Here is a 15,487-nt window from a genome sequence, read left to right on the forward strand (position 1 = left end):
TGGCCAACCCAGGTTTGATCCTCAGCACCGCACATGGTTCCTTCAACACCACCAGAAATGGTCCCTGAGCACACAACCAACAGTAAGCCAGGGATAGCCCAAAATAACCCCCCCAACACACACAAGAAAAAAGTATTCAGTAAACATTTGGGAACTACTTAAAATCACTACCTCTCAAAAATATGCAAAATGACAATGAGATATCATTACACACAAGTACGGCTAAAATAAAAAAAGGTAACAACCAATGTTATAAGTAGGAAAAGCAACCTGAATTACTAAAATTCCAGCACTATTAGAAGAATAACCACCTTGAAACATCATGTGATAGAATTTACTAAAGCTATTTAATTTGCCACTCCTCCCAGCAAACTAAGTTCACTCTATTCCATCTCTAGGCTGGTCCCTGCTTTAGCTAAAAGAATTAAGTGAAAGTGTGATATTGACTGTCACGGTTTCACTCACTTGGAATCTAAACACACCATGCTATAGAGAAGAATGAGATTGAGACCACTCAGAGGGAAAGAACGGGGGGGGGGGGAGGAGAAGCAGAAGCTGCCTCTGATTTCCAGCCAACCCTGACTAAGCCCCAGACCTGACTGACACAGACCAACTGACTGTGGCCAAAGGAGAAGCCCAAGAGACACCAGCAGACTCACCCAGTAAACCTAAAGGAATAAGGAGACTTACTAAACTGCTAATGTTTTGAACCAGGAAGTTTTAAAGTAATTTGCTACACAAAAAAGAACTACAATACTGAACAGAATTATCCTGCTTTTGTTTTTGTTGTTTGATTTTTAAGCATTTCCTACATTTCTACTAAACAACAATAAATACTTTTTAAAGAACGCAGTCGGTCTCTGTCAAATTGCGAAAAGGCAAATTGCGTTGTAAAAGCCACCAAGGACCATTCCCAGAAGCACTCACCAAGTAGGACAAATGCAACCCTGGGGCAGCGTAACAGCACAGTTATCTGCCAATATCCATTCCCTCCTTTAAGGATAACAAAAACTGAATATAGTGGCCATCAAAATACAGACAATATGCCTTTACTGCAAATAAACTAAATAAAGTCTTGCAACTACATCTGGACAGTGATATATGAGCAGAAAAATATGGTGTGGCAGCTTGCAAGGAAAAGTCCTCGAGAGACCGGAGCCCAAAGTAGTCTGGTCCTTTGAGCCTTTGGAGAACCAGCTGCCAGAAATTACAACACACAGAACCCTAAGGGTAAAGGCTACACCAGTGGGACTGCCAAGCAGTGAGAAGCCTGAAGACTTCATAAAACAATCAACAGGCTAGTCTAGAATAGCAAAATTCACACTTTTACATCAGGGGAAGGGAAAAAAAAAAGAAAGAAATCTTCTGGGGACAGGAGATATGGCAAAGGGCTGGAGCATTCACTCTTGTATTTGAGCCTGGCACTACATGCCCCCTCTCACTGGGCAGGGTCCTGAAGGTCCCCAGGCACTGAAGGGTGTGGCACTGGTGGCCCCAGTACTACAGGGCCCAAACAGCACCACATCCTCAGCCCATGCACTGTCACATCTGTGCAGCTGAACCAAGTATTGCCAGCAGTGGTGGCCAGACTCTGGAGCACTGCTGAGGTGCAAAATTAAAAGGCTAAAAGACAGAGCCAACTAAGCAGACCATGCTCTCTGCCCCATGAGGTCGATGTGCAACAGCTATAAACAGCAAGCAGCCTCCTCATTAGTGGACGCATTCTGTGGTTTATATAAGCTGTTCTAAAAGACCCTGTAGACAGTCCTTTTACAGTGGATGCTTATATATGCTCTCATGCTGGCTCCAATTTCAGGCTCTAAATAGGTAAGCAGGATGCCTTTGAAAAGTACCAGGGCATAGTGGTCAGCGTTCACAATGACCAAGTCAAGCCATCATGTCCATCCTCATCCACACCAAACTGCAGAATAAGGTGCATGTGATTAAGGCTCTGCTCCAGACAAAGTTCAAGTTTCCTGGCTGCCAGAAGATCAACATCTTCAAGAAGTGGGGCATAATCTGAATTTAATGCACAGGTGTCTGAAAATATGGTGGCTGAAAAGCAGCTCATCTCGGTTGGCTATGGGGGCAAATGTATCCCTAATGCTGAGCCTCAGGAGAAATAGTGGGCACTGCACTCCTCATTGTCTCAGAGCTGCCCCCTGCCAAGTCCCTGTCCCCACCCTAGCCCTCATCACCCCATTCCACTCCATCACAATAAACCCCACTTACCAAAAACAAAATGCAGTAACTCTGTCTGGGGCCAGAGCAACAGGATAGCACATAGGGCACTTGCCTTGCATATGGCCAACCCAGGTTCAAATCCCGACACCCCATACAGTCAAGCTGAGTACCACCATGAGTGAACCCTGAGTGCAAAGCCAGAAGTAAGCCCTAAACACCACTGGGTGTGGTCCGAAAACAAAACAATAACAATCCTCTGTTAAGCAAGGCTATCTGAGATTCTCTGACTCTTTCGATTTAACTTAATCCCATCTCTGACAATGGCAGTCCCAGGATAGGTTAGGAAATACAGGATATGAATGGAGAGATAACACAGAAACTAGGGCATGGTCTTCAATACATGAAGCAGACCCTGGTTTAATCCCCAGACTGCAAAGGTTCTCTAAGCATTACTGAGGGGAGCCCAAAACCAAAGAATAAAATAAAGAGGATAGAGAAGCAGGAGAGACAGTACAAGGGTTAATGCTTGAACATGGCCAACTCCAGCTTAAGCTCAAGCACCAAGGGTGGACCCCTAAGCATTGCCAGGAATAACCACTGAGAACCACCACATGTGGCCCAAATACCTCCCGCTGGCAACCAAAAAAAAAAAAAAGTTAGGGGTATCAAAATGTCCGATTCCTCCTCCCCTCTCAGAGAGCCCGGCAAGCTAACGAGAGTATTTTGCCCGCACAGCAAAACCTGGCAAGCTACCCGTGACGTATTCAATATGCCAAAACACAGTAACAACACAGTCTCACACTGGAGACATTACTGGGCCCTCTCAAAAAAAAATCGATGAACAACGGGAGGACAGTGACAGTGATCAAAATGCATTTCCTAAAGACAACAAAGATGGTATTTTCAATAAACGCTGCTGCAACAACTGAACACCCTATATACCAAAAAGTAAAATAATAACCTAGATACAGAATGTACACCCTTACAAAAATTACATCAAAGTGAATCACAGGGTCAGGAATAAGCTCACATAGTTTGGCAGAGGCGTACCTGCCTTGCGTATGTGGATATCCAAGGCCCTGTACACATCTAGATAACTTAGATGAGCTTAGGGTTGATGATGACCATCTAGATATGACACCAAAGGCATGAAAAGAAATAGGACATAAACTGAATTTCATTAAAATTAAAAACTTTCTGTTCCACAAAGGTAATGTGAAAAGAAATGAGAAAACAAGCTACAGACTAGGAGAAAATACCTCCGCAGAAGACAACTGATAAAAACTATTATCCAAAGTTACTTCTGGTGGGACTCAGGGGAACCATATGGGACGCGAGGGATCAAACCCAGGTTGGCCATGTGCAAGGCAAAACTCTGTACCTGCAGTACTATCTCTCATACCACATAATTTTAAAAAGAATAAAAACTTTTCAGACACCTCACAAAAGAATATACACAAGACATCTCTGGTTCACTGCAGCTAGAAAAGCAATGTGAAATAGCCACCTTATAACTTTTTTTTTTTAATTTTTCCTTTTTGGGTCACACCCAGTGATGCTCAGAGGTTACTCCTGGCTCTGCACTCAGGAATCACTCCTGGCAGTGCTCAGGGGACCATATAGGATGCTGGAAATTGAACCTGGGTTGGCTGTGTTCAAGGCAAATGCCCTACCTGCTGTGTTATCACTCCAGCCTACCTTATAACTTTCTTTACTAAATATTCTTTTACCATACAGTCCAGCAACTCTGCTACTGATTTTAACCCAAAGAAGTTGAAAACTTACATGGCACCAAAACCTTGTATGGAGGAACAGCACAGTGGCTCAGGGCCTCTGCTTTGCAAGCACATGTTCAGGTGTCTGCACTCTCAGTAGCCCGCATGAGAATTTGCCTCCCAGCAACTCTCGTCACTGGCCACTCTGCAGTCAGGTAGCACCACACAGAGGGGGGTGTGACTCCTGGTGGCACCATAATGAAGAAGAAGCATGACTCCTGGGAAGCACTCAGCTGTGCCCAGCAGCAACTCAGTAACAAGTCGGCCTCAGCTAAGAGTATGAGCCCAGGTGAGCATGTCCATAAGTCCCACAAGTAAGGAGCGCAAACCTTAGCAGCCAACTGCATGAGCACTACAACCTGGCATGGGAGCCCAGTGAGCACCAAAGCCAGGAATGGGTGCGACCCGTTATCATAGGAGTAACAATGAACGGAAAGGGGGAGGGAATTAAAAAATGAAATTTTGAATGTAATAATAATAAACCTGGGGTCAAAAAGATAGTAAAACAGGTTACCTTGCACACAGACGACCCCGGTTCGATCCCTGGCACCACATATGATCTCTTGAGATCACCAGGAAAGATCCCTGGACACAGAACCAGGGGTAAGCCCTGAGCACAACTGGATATGACCCAAAAACCAAAATAATAAAAATAATAAATCTGTATATGAATGTTCATGGCAGTTATATCCTTCACTCAAGAAGAAACAAAGGTACATCCAAATCATGGAAATATTGCCGCTAAAAAGAAATGCACTCTTGAAACCATGAACTAATTAAGTGCATGTCACTAAGTGAAACAGGCCAATCCCGTGCAGTTCCAATTATACAATATTCTTAAATAAACAGAACTACTGAGACACTGAAAAAAAAAAAAAGATTATTTGGAGGTGAGGGTTTAGGTATAGCACAGAGAATTTTTAGGGTAGTGAAAATATTCCCAATGACATTATGACAGATAAATGATGTTATATATTTGCCCAAAACTATAAAATGTAAAACACAAAGAGTGAATGATTCCTAATGCAAGGCACAGTCTCTGGGTGATAATGAATGATGCTCCAATGTTTGCTCATGAATGACAGGTGTACCACACTGGCAAGGAGTGATGATGTGTCAATACAGAGGGTATAGCTGTGTGAGGACAGGGAGTATATGGGAAATTTCCACCCTTTGCCTTTAATTCTGCTCTTACATAAAGCAGGGGCCACACATGTGTCTCAATTTCTGGGTTCACTGTGCTCAGTCCTGGGTTCAATCCCTATGGATTGGTCTCTAGTTATACTCCCTTTGGCCTTTGTTGCTACCTTGCTGTGTATCTTTAAGACCCACATATTAGAAGACTGAAAGTGTGGAACAATGGGGTCCTTGTGGGAGGGAGGGAGGTACACTGGTGATGGGTGTGGTATTGGAAGAATTATGTGCATGGGAAACTGTATTATAATCATAAAAACCCCTATTAATTTTTTTTTAAGTTTTGAAAAATGAGATTATTTTGGGAGGTCGTAAATGGGGAGGGAAGACTCCCAACGTGTGCTCAGAAGGTCTGGGGCCAAGTGCTGTCAGACGCTGCTGCAGTGCCTGGGACTGCAAAGGCCACCCTAACAGTTCAGGCCTCCAGGACTGCCTAGCAGTGCTGCCTAGCAATGCTCAGGGAACTATACAGTGCTGGGTTCAACCCAGGCTCAGTCACATGCTAGGTGAGTACCTTAAGCTCTGTAATGTCTCTCTAGTCCCTCAAAAGATTCTTCAGATGCTGTCTGTACTAAATGTTCCATCTACCCTTTGGAGAACTGCCCTCTATCTATTGTGGGTGCTTCCAGAGGTAAGCAAGCCCAGTTGGATTTGCTTTTGTGCAGAAATCTGAGTCACCGCAGAGGCAGCAGCAGAGAAGAAACACCCAGAAGTTTAGCACACATGGCTGAGCTGCGAATCGACCGACCCACTACTTCCAACTCTGTCCTGGCTCCACTCCTCCCTGAGGCCCAGCCGTGGAGCTTGTTCCTCTCACCTCCCAGACAGAATTTGTACTGCTTATGAAGAACCCTACTTGGCACAGTGAGGTAACAGAAGATTAATCTGCAAAAACACTGTTTGCAAACACAACTGCCAAAATTCACCAGAGGAAATCACAACATACAAATTTGACTGTTTGTAAAGTAAACCTCAATAAAACTGGGGTGGAGAGACAGGATTATCAAATATGAAAGCATAAACCACACCTTTAGATTGCACAATAAAATGGTTCAGAAATTATTTTCTAATACATTAATTTACTAGGCTTCATGACTAAAAACCGGTATAGGATAATAGTCCAGAGAGATCAGCCAGCTGGATTTGAGATCTGACACTGTGTCCCCAAGCTCCTACCAGGAGAGATCCCTAAGCACAGACCCAGGAGTAAGCCCTCAACACCACCTGGTGTGGCCCCAAAAAAACAAAAGAATAGTAAAAATCAAAGTATAAGGCCACAGAAATAGTACATGGGTTAAGGCACTCTCCTTGCACTGAGAATGACCAAAGTTTAATCCCTGACACCAGGAGCTACTCCCAAGGAAAATCAGGTATGGCCAAGTATGGTGCAAACACTTTCCTCACCATCCCCCACTCCACAAAAAATAATAATAATAATAAGCCATAATGCCCAAAGGAACAGAGGAGGAAGGGAACGTACCTGTCCTAAAAGCATCAGGTCACAAAATCGATTCCCAGTGTCCCACATAGTGATCTGGTCTCAACCTGCCCGTACTACAAGCAATTCCGGACCTCACTGAGACCTGTTATGCAGGAGCAACTCAAACTAAACAGTGCAACCCTCTGAGAGCATGGATCAGAACCAAAGAAACGTGACCCCCAATAACTAGAATAAAGAAATGTGACCCCAATTAGTATGGCAACCCTACATGCAAGACCTCAACCAGGTATGTGAACCCCAGTGAACACCACAACCAGGTGTGTACACTTCAACCAAACGTACACACACCTCCCATCACTGCATCGTCAAAAACAAAGGGAAATGGAGGAGGGGAAATTTTGTTACTTTTAAAAAATAAACTCAAATTATAATTACTACAGAGATTTCTAGAATAAGAGAAGCAGTAAATATCCAAACGAGATGCCTTGCATATGAGTGCACAAAGCTGAGAACATACATAATGATCATATCTTGCTTTCAAGTTTATTGACAGCACCCTACAGTACTTTGCTTAATTATTTGTTTTGCTTATATTTCCACTCTCTATTTAGTCTTACTTTGCAGGCAGCCTATATCACAGCAGGAAACCCCTTCAAAATGCAAACCTCTCCAGCTCCAGGAAAGATTGAAATTAGGACAGCCATACTTGTTCATGTTTTACATTACAAGAATTTGAGAACTGCCTTACTTGGTCATACTAGGCTACATTCAATAAGCAATCTCTTAGACGGGAAGCTCCAAGTAACACTTAAAGTGCTGGAGTAATAGTACAGAGAGTAGGGAAGCCTGCCTTGCAAGCAGTCAACCAGGTTCCATCCCCAGAATCCCATATGGTGCCCTGAAGGCCGCCAGCTGTGATCCCTGAGTGAAGAGCCAGGATTAAGTTCTGAACACCACTGGGTGTAAACCCCCCAAAAAAAGTCAAGATAAAGAACAGGGCTGTCCTACTTGCTACCCATCTAAAAGTCTAAAGCTCATGCCCAACATACCTTCTGTAATCTTAAGTTCACACTGGATCTGTTTCCCAATAATAAACCCTAATGACTTTTTAAATATTTCAAAATTTTACTATTTGTAAAAAGATACTGAAATAGGACAATGAGGAAAAAAGTATACAGTGAACATATAACTTGCATGTGTATGGGTTTACGATAAATCTCACATAATTTCTTAATCTTATTTGCAAATAGACTAATTTTAAACATCACAAAACATTAAATTTTTGCTCACAAAAATTTCATATTTAGCCTTCATAACAGATACCTTCATAAAGAACACTTCCAATATTAAATTTATAATTTTCCCTCCTTTGCTATCAGATCCCTTATCTCCCAAGAATCTAATCAGATTTATATCTGGCTTTAAAAACTATTTCTTTAAGTACCTACTATAGGACATCCAAAAGCCAGCATAGGGAAGCACCAGGAATGGGCAGTACCAGAATCATTTTGGGTGGCCAGGGTGCTAAGCAATACTCGGAAGGTGGAGGACACTTCACTATCCTCACTGGTTCAATGCCCAAGTATATGATGCTATCTGAGTCTTGCAATTCCGGATATCAGAGTCACCCCAGCAGTGATGGGGACCTTCAGTCCTGTACCAGGTAATTTTCAAGCGACCATGTGGTGCTGGGAATTAAATCAAGTTGGGCATACACTAGGAATGAGGCCTAAGGAATACCCTATCTTCTGGTCCACCCAAACCATTTTTTTTTTCCCGATTCCACCGCCTTCAATTTCTCTGCTCCTCTCGGAGAGCCCGGCAAGCTACCCAGAGTATCTCACCCGAATGGCAAAGCCTGGCAAGCTACCCATGACATATCCGATATGCCAAAAACAGTAACAAGTCCTCTCACAATGTTACTGGGCCCGCTGGAGCAAATCGATGAACACAGGAGGGCAGTGACAGTGACAGTGAGCATTAATTTCAAAGCCATTCATGACTGAATTTCAGTCACACAGTTTTCCAACACCTATCCCTACAACCAGTGTACATTTCCCAGCACCAGTATCCCCAGGATCCCTCTCAATATCCCCCCCCAACCCTTGTGGCAGGCTCGTGCTCTCTCTCATGCTCTCTCCCTCTGTGCTCTCTCCCTGTGCTCTCTCCCTCTGTGCTCGCTCCCTCTCTCGCTCTCCTGCACGCACTCTCTCGCTCTCTCTCTCTCTCCCCCCTCCCATCCCCCCTTTCCTTCCTTCCCTCTCTCTCTACACCCCCCCTTCCTCCCTCCTTTTGGGCATTGCAGTTTGCAATAGTGATAACTGAAAGCCAAACCAATTTTAAAGTACTCCAATTCCTGGATCGGGCGAGTTAGTACAGCAGGTAGGGCATTTCCCTTGCGTGCAGATGACCAGGGTTCGATCCCAGACATCCCATATGGTCCCCCGAGCACTGCCAGGTAATTCCTGAGTGCAGAGCCGAGAGTAACCTCTGAGCACTGCCAAAAATAATAAGTAAAATAAAATTAAAAAATTAAAGTACTCCAATTCTAGTTCAATTGTCTCCCAACAGGGTTTCAAGCAATTGGCACTGATCTACGTTTCATCTCTCATTGCTTCTTCCTGAATTTAGCAAAACAAATATAGTAACTCAAGTTTAAACACAGTACGCTAAAAAATCAAAAAACGAAACAAATCTAAAATAAAACCCAATTTTCCAACATGTTAATATTCCAACTTCCTGATGTCTTTCCTTCAATTTAGCTTGAGTTATCATTTCTACAAAAAAATATTTACGAGAAAAGTCTACCTACCCAACATTTGGTAATCCAACAATACCAATCTTCAACGAAGTCCCAAATCTTCCAATGATTGGGGGTGGTTTAATCCCATCACCTCCCTTTTTGGGGGGCATCTGAAATGCCAAATAAAAAAGTATATAAATACATATTTTTAAAAGACACATTACTATCACCATCGACCAAAAAAACACATTTTACACCAAAGACATATTACTGACCAATAAGAATTAAAATACACCACAGAAGTCCAAAACTGACAGGCATCTAAGTCCACTTTACTTCCCAGCTAAAATAAGAAAATCCGATTCGGACCTCAGAAACCCTGCACAAAGACTGATCTAAAAATACAGGACACCAGAATAAATAAATAAATAAATAAAAACTTAGCTGCCACCTGTCCATCCGGAGAGGTCACAAAACACCATTTCACTTGACATATGGCTATACAAATGAAAGCAAGGAAAGGCGTCCCCCACCCAAAAAATTAAATTAAATTAAATCCATTCCACAATCACGAGTTGTTCGAAGTCACTTCTCTGGGACCTGCGCTTTCCCACGTTCCCCACCCGCACCATCTCTTCCCAGGGCGGCGGGACCCAGACGCCGGATGTCAGGGTGATCCGATCCCGCCTCCACCTCAGAACTGGCTCCTCAGTGCTGAGAGGCGCCTCAGGAGCCGGCACGGGGCTGACGTCCTGTCGTCCAAAGGGATCCCCCGATCCCTGTGACTCACACACATCGAAACTTCATCAGGTCCCTGCTAATCGGGCTCCAAACAACTCCGTGCAAAAAAAAAAAAAAAAATCCCACCTAACCCACAGCACGCTGAACTCCAGGAAGAATTTAATTTAAAAAAAAAAAAAAAAAAACTTCGCACGCGGGTTACCTGACTGACTCCACGTCAGCCTCCGTGAGGCCCTGCAGAGACGCGGCTCAAGAAGTGAGGCAAGAGCCCGCGGAGCTCCCTCCTCGGGGTTCACCTGCTGCCGCACGCGCAAAGCCAGCCCAAGTTCGAGGGGCGGCCACAGCGGGGGCCAACTGGGGGGAAACACCTCAGGGACCCAAGGGAGCCCCCCAGACCGGCCTCTCCGCTCTCTCCCTCGGGCTACGGGCCGTCCGGACCCAGGGAGGCAGAGCCCAGGGCGTGCCAGCGCGAGGCGTGGGCCGCTCCTGGGACCCGCGGCCTAGTCCAGGGCCACCTCATTCATCCACACGCGCCCGCCCCCACCACGCCGCCGCCCGCTGCCCTCGCCGCGTCCGGGCCGCCCTCGCCCCGGCCAGCCGCCGGCCACACAGCAGGAGCCCGGAGCCGCCCCCCAAACCCGGCCGGGAGGGCGCCCACTGGCCTCACCGTGCTCGGCTTGTGCGATGACAAGGTGTGTGGGGGGTGGGGGGGGAACCAGTGGCAGCGGGAGTCGCGCTCCGCCGGCAGCCAGAGGAGGGGAAGAAGGAGGAGAGAGAGCGCGCGCAGGCCCAGCCCCTCCGCCAAGCTGCACGCACGACGGTGGCGGTGGCAGCGGAACGGGCGGGCCGGGCGCCGGGCGGCACCTGCGCGCAGGGTGCGCGCCTCGCCCCGCCCCGAAGGCCTGGCCCGGCCCCGCCCATTGGCCCAGCCGACCGTGGGAGGCGGGAGCAAGGGTGGGAGGGGCCCGACGGCGCCGCAGGCGGCGGGAGTCCGAGTTGCTGCGCCCGCCCCTCTCTCGCGAGCGTGCGCACACGCTATCCGGGAAGCTGGCGGCTGGCTCCGCCTCTGCACGTGGTCCTCCCGGGCCTCTGCTCTCTGCCGGCGCCGCCGAGTGTGCCCCCAAGCCGGCGCACGTGCTCCCGGGGTTTGCAGTTCCCTTTGGAAGCCCCTGCGCCTAGACCGACCGCCCCCAGTCGGGTTGCTGAAATCCAGCTCACAGCCGCAATCGCCCTTACCCACCGGGCAAAGGCCACCCTTGGGGTCCTTGGAGAGCTTGACCCCTGAGCTGCTGCCGGCCTTTTCCTATTAGTTTTCAGAAATCGATCCCCATGGTGAAAAGCTGTGAAACTCCCTTTTTATTTTTATTTTTTTAATTTTATTTTTATACTTGCTCACAATAATTTATTATATTCACTATTCCCAACCCCAATCCCACCAACCATTACTTCGAATTTTACCACCACCACCCCAGCCTACCCCAAAGGCAGATGCTAAATAATTCATTTTGTCTTGCTTGTTATAAATCATCCCACTAAAAAGTAAACACTAAAAGTTTCCCTGAGAGGAAACTGAAGACTTTTGTATCTCACTGTGGAGACATTAAATTCTTGTATAAGAGATCACTAACATGTTTACAGGTTGAGCCTTGTGCAAACACCCTTTATAAAGGACTGAAGAGTCCTTGAGCACCACCCGGTGTAGTACAGAAAATAAAAGGGAAATATAGATTTGGAAGACGCTTATGATAATTAAAATATTAGAAGGAAGCTTATGATCTAACAATCTCTTTGTCGCCTTATCATGAAGACTTTTTGATCCTAGAAACTAATTGCTAATGAAGGTAAGACTGAGTTGCTATCCCCATTTTACAGATGAGGGAACAATATCTGAAAATTTATGAAATCTGAATGAAGCCACACAAATAGCAAGAAGCAGAAATAGATTTGAGGGGAAGAATCTGTTTGCTCAGCCAAATCTCTTTCTAAACGGGGGACTCCTCATAAACAGCTACTGAGCCGTTAGTTATAAAACTGCATTACGATTCTCTTGCCCTTTGAGAGTGATCTACCAAGATAAAGAAATTTTTTTTCTGTAAACTTAATAATTTACCAAAAGGACATAGGCATTCTGATTTAAGTTACATTTTTTTAAACATCCCAAAATATGTACTATTCATGTTTGACTCAGCAGCTTTGTTATCGGCATGTATTTATTTGAGGGTTGAAGGGGGAGGGAGAGGACACTGGGCCACACCCAGCAGTGCTCAGGGCTCACTCCTGACTCTGTGCTGAGGAACTATATGCTGTGCCAAGCTGGAGGTCAAGGGTGCACAAGGACTCTGTCTTATCTTCGTGACCCCCAACTCCTTCTGTTTATATAAACAGGTATTTGTGTGCTAGTAAAATAGTGAATATCAACTAGAATTTTTTTCCTTTTCGGGGGGTGGGGGGTGGGTGAGGTTGGGCAACAATTAGCATTGCTCTAAACTTACGGAGTGCCAAGTATCCAGCTTGTGTCAGCTGCATGCAAGGCAATCTCCCTGCCCACTGCACTATCTCTCTAGCCCAAGAGTTGTTTTTTTGGTTTTGTTTTTTGGGTTTTATTTTTTTTTAAGTCCAAAGTAGTATTTCTTGCAATGATATATGTTTGAATCATGTTAAAGTATTTTAAAATAATATACCACATTAATACTTGAATAAGTTATTTCTCACAGCTGATTCCTTGATCAAATTTAAATTTCAAAAAAGCCAAAATAGAAATGTAGATATGAAATTATGACTTAGCTCTCCTCTTTCTCAAAAAAAATTTTTTTCTCTTTGGTCACACCCAGCAATACTCAGGTGTTATTCCTGGCTCTGCACTCAGAAATTACTCCTGGTGGTGCTCAGGAATTATGTGGGATGTCAGGGATCAAATCTGGGTCGGCCATGTGCAAGGCAAATTGCCCTACCCACTGTACTATCTTTTGTTGGATGGTTTTGTTTTTGATTTGTATTGGGGGGGCATTATTTGAAGGGGGACAGGAGGTTGGGGTTTTATTTTGGTTGGGGGTTTTCTTTGTTGTTGTTATTCTTGTTTTTAGGGCATACCCAGTGGTACTCAGGGCTTACTCCTGGCTTTCTGCTCAGGGATCATTTCTGAAAAAGCTATGGGGACCATATGTGATACCGAGATTCAACCCAGGTCAGCTGCATACAAGACAAGTACACCCTACCCAGTGTTTTATATCTCTAGCCCTAACTATTCACTAGGGTTTGGAGACCAGCTTACTTCATTAGTACAGAAAGATCATTCATAGTGATGTTTCTATCATGTGACTTCTACTCCTCTGCAGAGGGAGCTAAATCTGTACCTCTATAAACTCATGAATATCATGATCATCCTGTTGTTCATTGATTGCCTCAAGCAGGCCCAGTAACGTCTCTTTCCTCCCAGCCCTGAGATTTTAAAAAGTGCCATATTCCAAGGCTCTTTCAGGGTTAGGAGAATGAGACCCATCATTGTTACTGGTATTTGGCATATTGGGTACGCCACGGGGAGTTTGCCAGACTCTGCCATGTGGGCAGGTAACATTCAGTAGCCTGCCAGGTTGTCCAAAGTAAGAATGAGTTAAGACCTCCAGAACCAGCCGCCACCATGCTGAGACCACTCTCCACATGCATGAAGGTACCAGCAGAGGAACAAAGGCATGCGGGTTCCAGGGCTGAGATCTCCAAGCCTGCTCAAATCGGGGCTGAGCATCCTCCACCCAGATCCTCCATCTTCCAGTAGGCAGGGGTCACACCCACCAACTGGCCCCCTGGCGCCTTGTAATCCCATCAATGGCCAAGACCCAGAGACTATAAAACCCAGCTCCCAGAAGAGAACAGCGCAGAGTCTCCTGCCCCCGCGCCTGGCTGTCCTCGCTGGGACCCCTTGGAGGGGGGGCGGGTTGAGTTTCCCTCCCCTTCCCAAACAGAGCTCCGGCAGCCGAAGACCTCCAGAACCAGCCACCACCATGCTGAGACACTCTCCACACAAGAATAGTCATGAATAGTCCTAATCAAATAATTCCTATGTCATTTACTGCTGTTTAAGTAGTAAAGTTCTGTAGTTGGTTTTTACATTGCTGCTTGTAGAAGCAGAGAGAACCATTGCTTAAAGAGCTCAAGAGTATCAGAAAGGTGCCAGAACGACAGTACAGTGGGTAGGGCATTTGCCTAGCACAAGGTCAACCCAGGTTGAATTCCAGGCATCCCACATGGTCCCCCAAGCACTTCCAGGAGTAATTTCTGAGTGCAGAGCCAGGAGTAACCCCTGAGCATCACTGGGCATGACCCAAAAAGCAAATAAAATAAAATAAAATAATTTTTTTAAAAAAAAGTATCAGAAAGCCCACTTAGCACAACCACTATCCACTCTAATACTAATTGAAGAACATTCCCCAGTTGTGGAATAGTATCATCTTCAATCACTGTCTTTTGGCCCAATTTAACTACTTCTTCAATTTCTCAGTGTCTACCCATTCCCTTCAGTTCACACTATCAAGTCCTTCAGTCAAATATCTGTTACTCTATTTGCAGCTGTACCTTTCTCATTTACACATTTTGCCACCTTTAAAGTGTATTGAGGGGCTGGAGAGATAGCACAGCGGGTAGGGCATTTGCCTTGCACGCGGCCGACCACGTTCGATTCCCAGTATCTCATATGGTCCCCTGAGCACCGCCAGGAGTAACTCCTGAGTGCAGAGCCAGTAGTAACCCCTGTGTATCGCCAGGTGTGACCCAAAAAGCAAAAATAAATAAATAAATAAAAATAAATAAATAAAATAAAGTGTATTGACATGAGAGATCTCAATTGGCTGAGCATATTTGATCCCCAGCACTGCATGACCTCCACCCTCCCCTAACACTTCTCAAACCACCCTCAAGTACAGGGCTGGGATAGCCCTGAAAACTGCAAGATGTGCCCCCACCCCAGCTAAAACCAACAACAATAACAATGTGTCTAAACAAAGCAGGTCACACAGACTTCAATAAGCTAGGTATGAATTACAAGTGGGGCCATAGCTGCTGCTAGTATGCTGGGGGAAATGTGGCTCATTCATATTCACTAGGGGTTAGTGAATTCATATTCATTAGAAAGAAAATCTGGGACCAGAAAGATTAAACAGTGGGTTAGGGTGCTTGCCTGGCATGCAACTGACCTGGGTTCAATTCCCAGTACCCCATATCACCCCAAGTCCATCTAAGAGTCAGGAGTGATCCCTGAGCACAGAACCAGTAGTAAGCCCCTGAACATCACTGGGTGTGGGCCAAAAATCAGAGAGAGAGAGAGAGAGAGAGAAAGAGAGAGAGAGAGAGAGAGAAGGGGAGGAAGAGAATCTGATTGACTAGATTTAGGTTAAGTTCTATTAAGAGACCTATCTG

General features: G+C 45.5%; 2 protein-coding genes and 1 non-coding gene across 4 annotated transcripts in view; 1 reads left to right on the forward strand and 2 right to left on the reverse strand.

The window, feature by feature from the left end:
- Window positions 1–10,953, reverse strand: part of OLA1 (Obg like ATPase 1) — a 189,932-nt gene extending 178,979 nt beyond the window's left edge. Inside the window, exons 1-2 of one of the 2 annotated variants that reach the window (XM_056110333.1) lie at window positions 10,746–10,953; window positions 9,407–9,507 (exon numbers count right to left, since the gene is read on the reverse strand). In XM_056110333.1, the coding sequence (XP_055966308.1) occupies window positions 9,407–9,507 (101 nt within the window). In that variant the 5' untranslated portion in view covers window positions 10,746–10,953. Of the gene's footprint in view, window positions 1–9,406; window positions 9,508–10,646 lie in introns of both variants that reach the window. The other variant, XM_056110334.1, reaches the window with a different exon arrangement.
- Window positions 1–15,487, reverse strand: part of GPR155 (G protein-coupled receptor 155) — a 222,358-nt gene that overhangs the window by 9,965 nt on the left and 196,906 nt on the right. The window lies entirely within an intron of this gene.
- LOC130019830 (small nucleolar RNA SNORA70) lies at window positions 1,632–1,767 on the forward strand. The gene has a single exon (XR_008791900.1). It is a non-coding gene; the product is annotated as a small nucleolar RNA SNORA70 (small nucleolar RNA).

Source organism: Sorex fumeus, unplaced genomic scaffold (genome assembly GCF_029834395.1).
Source record: "Sorex fumeus unplaced genomic scaffold, SorFum_2.1 ptg000009l, whole genome shotgun sequence".
Taxonomy (NCBI): Eukaryota; Metazoa; Chordata; class Mammalia; order Eulipotyphla; family Soricidae; genus Sorex; species Sorex fumeus.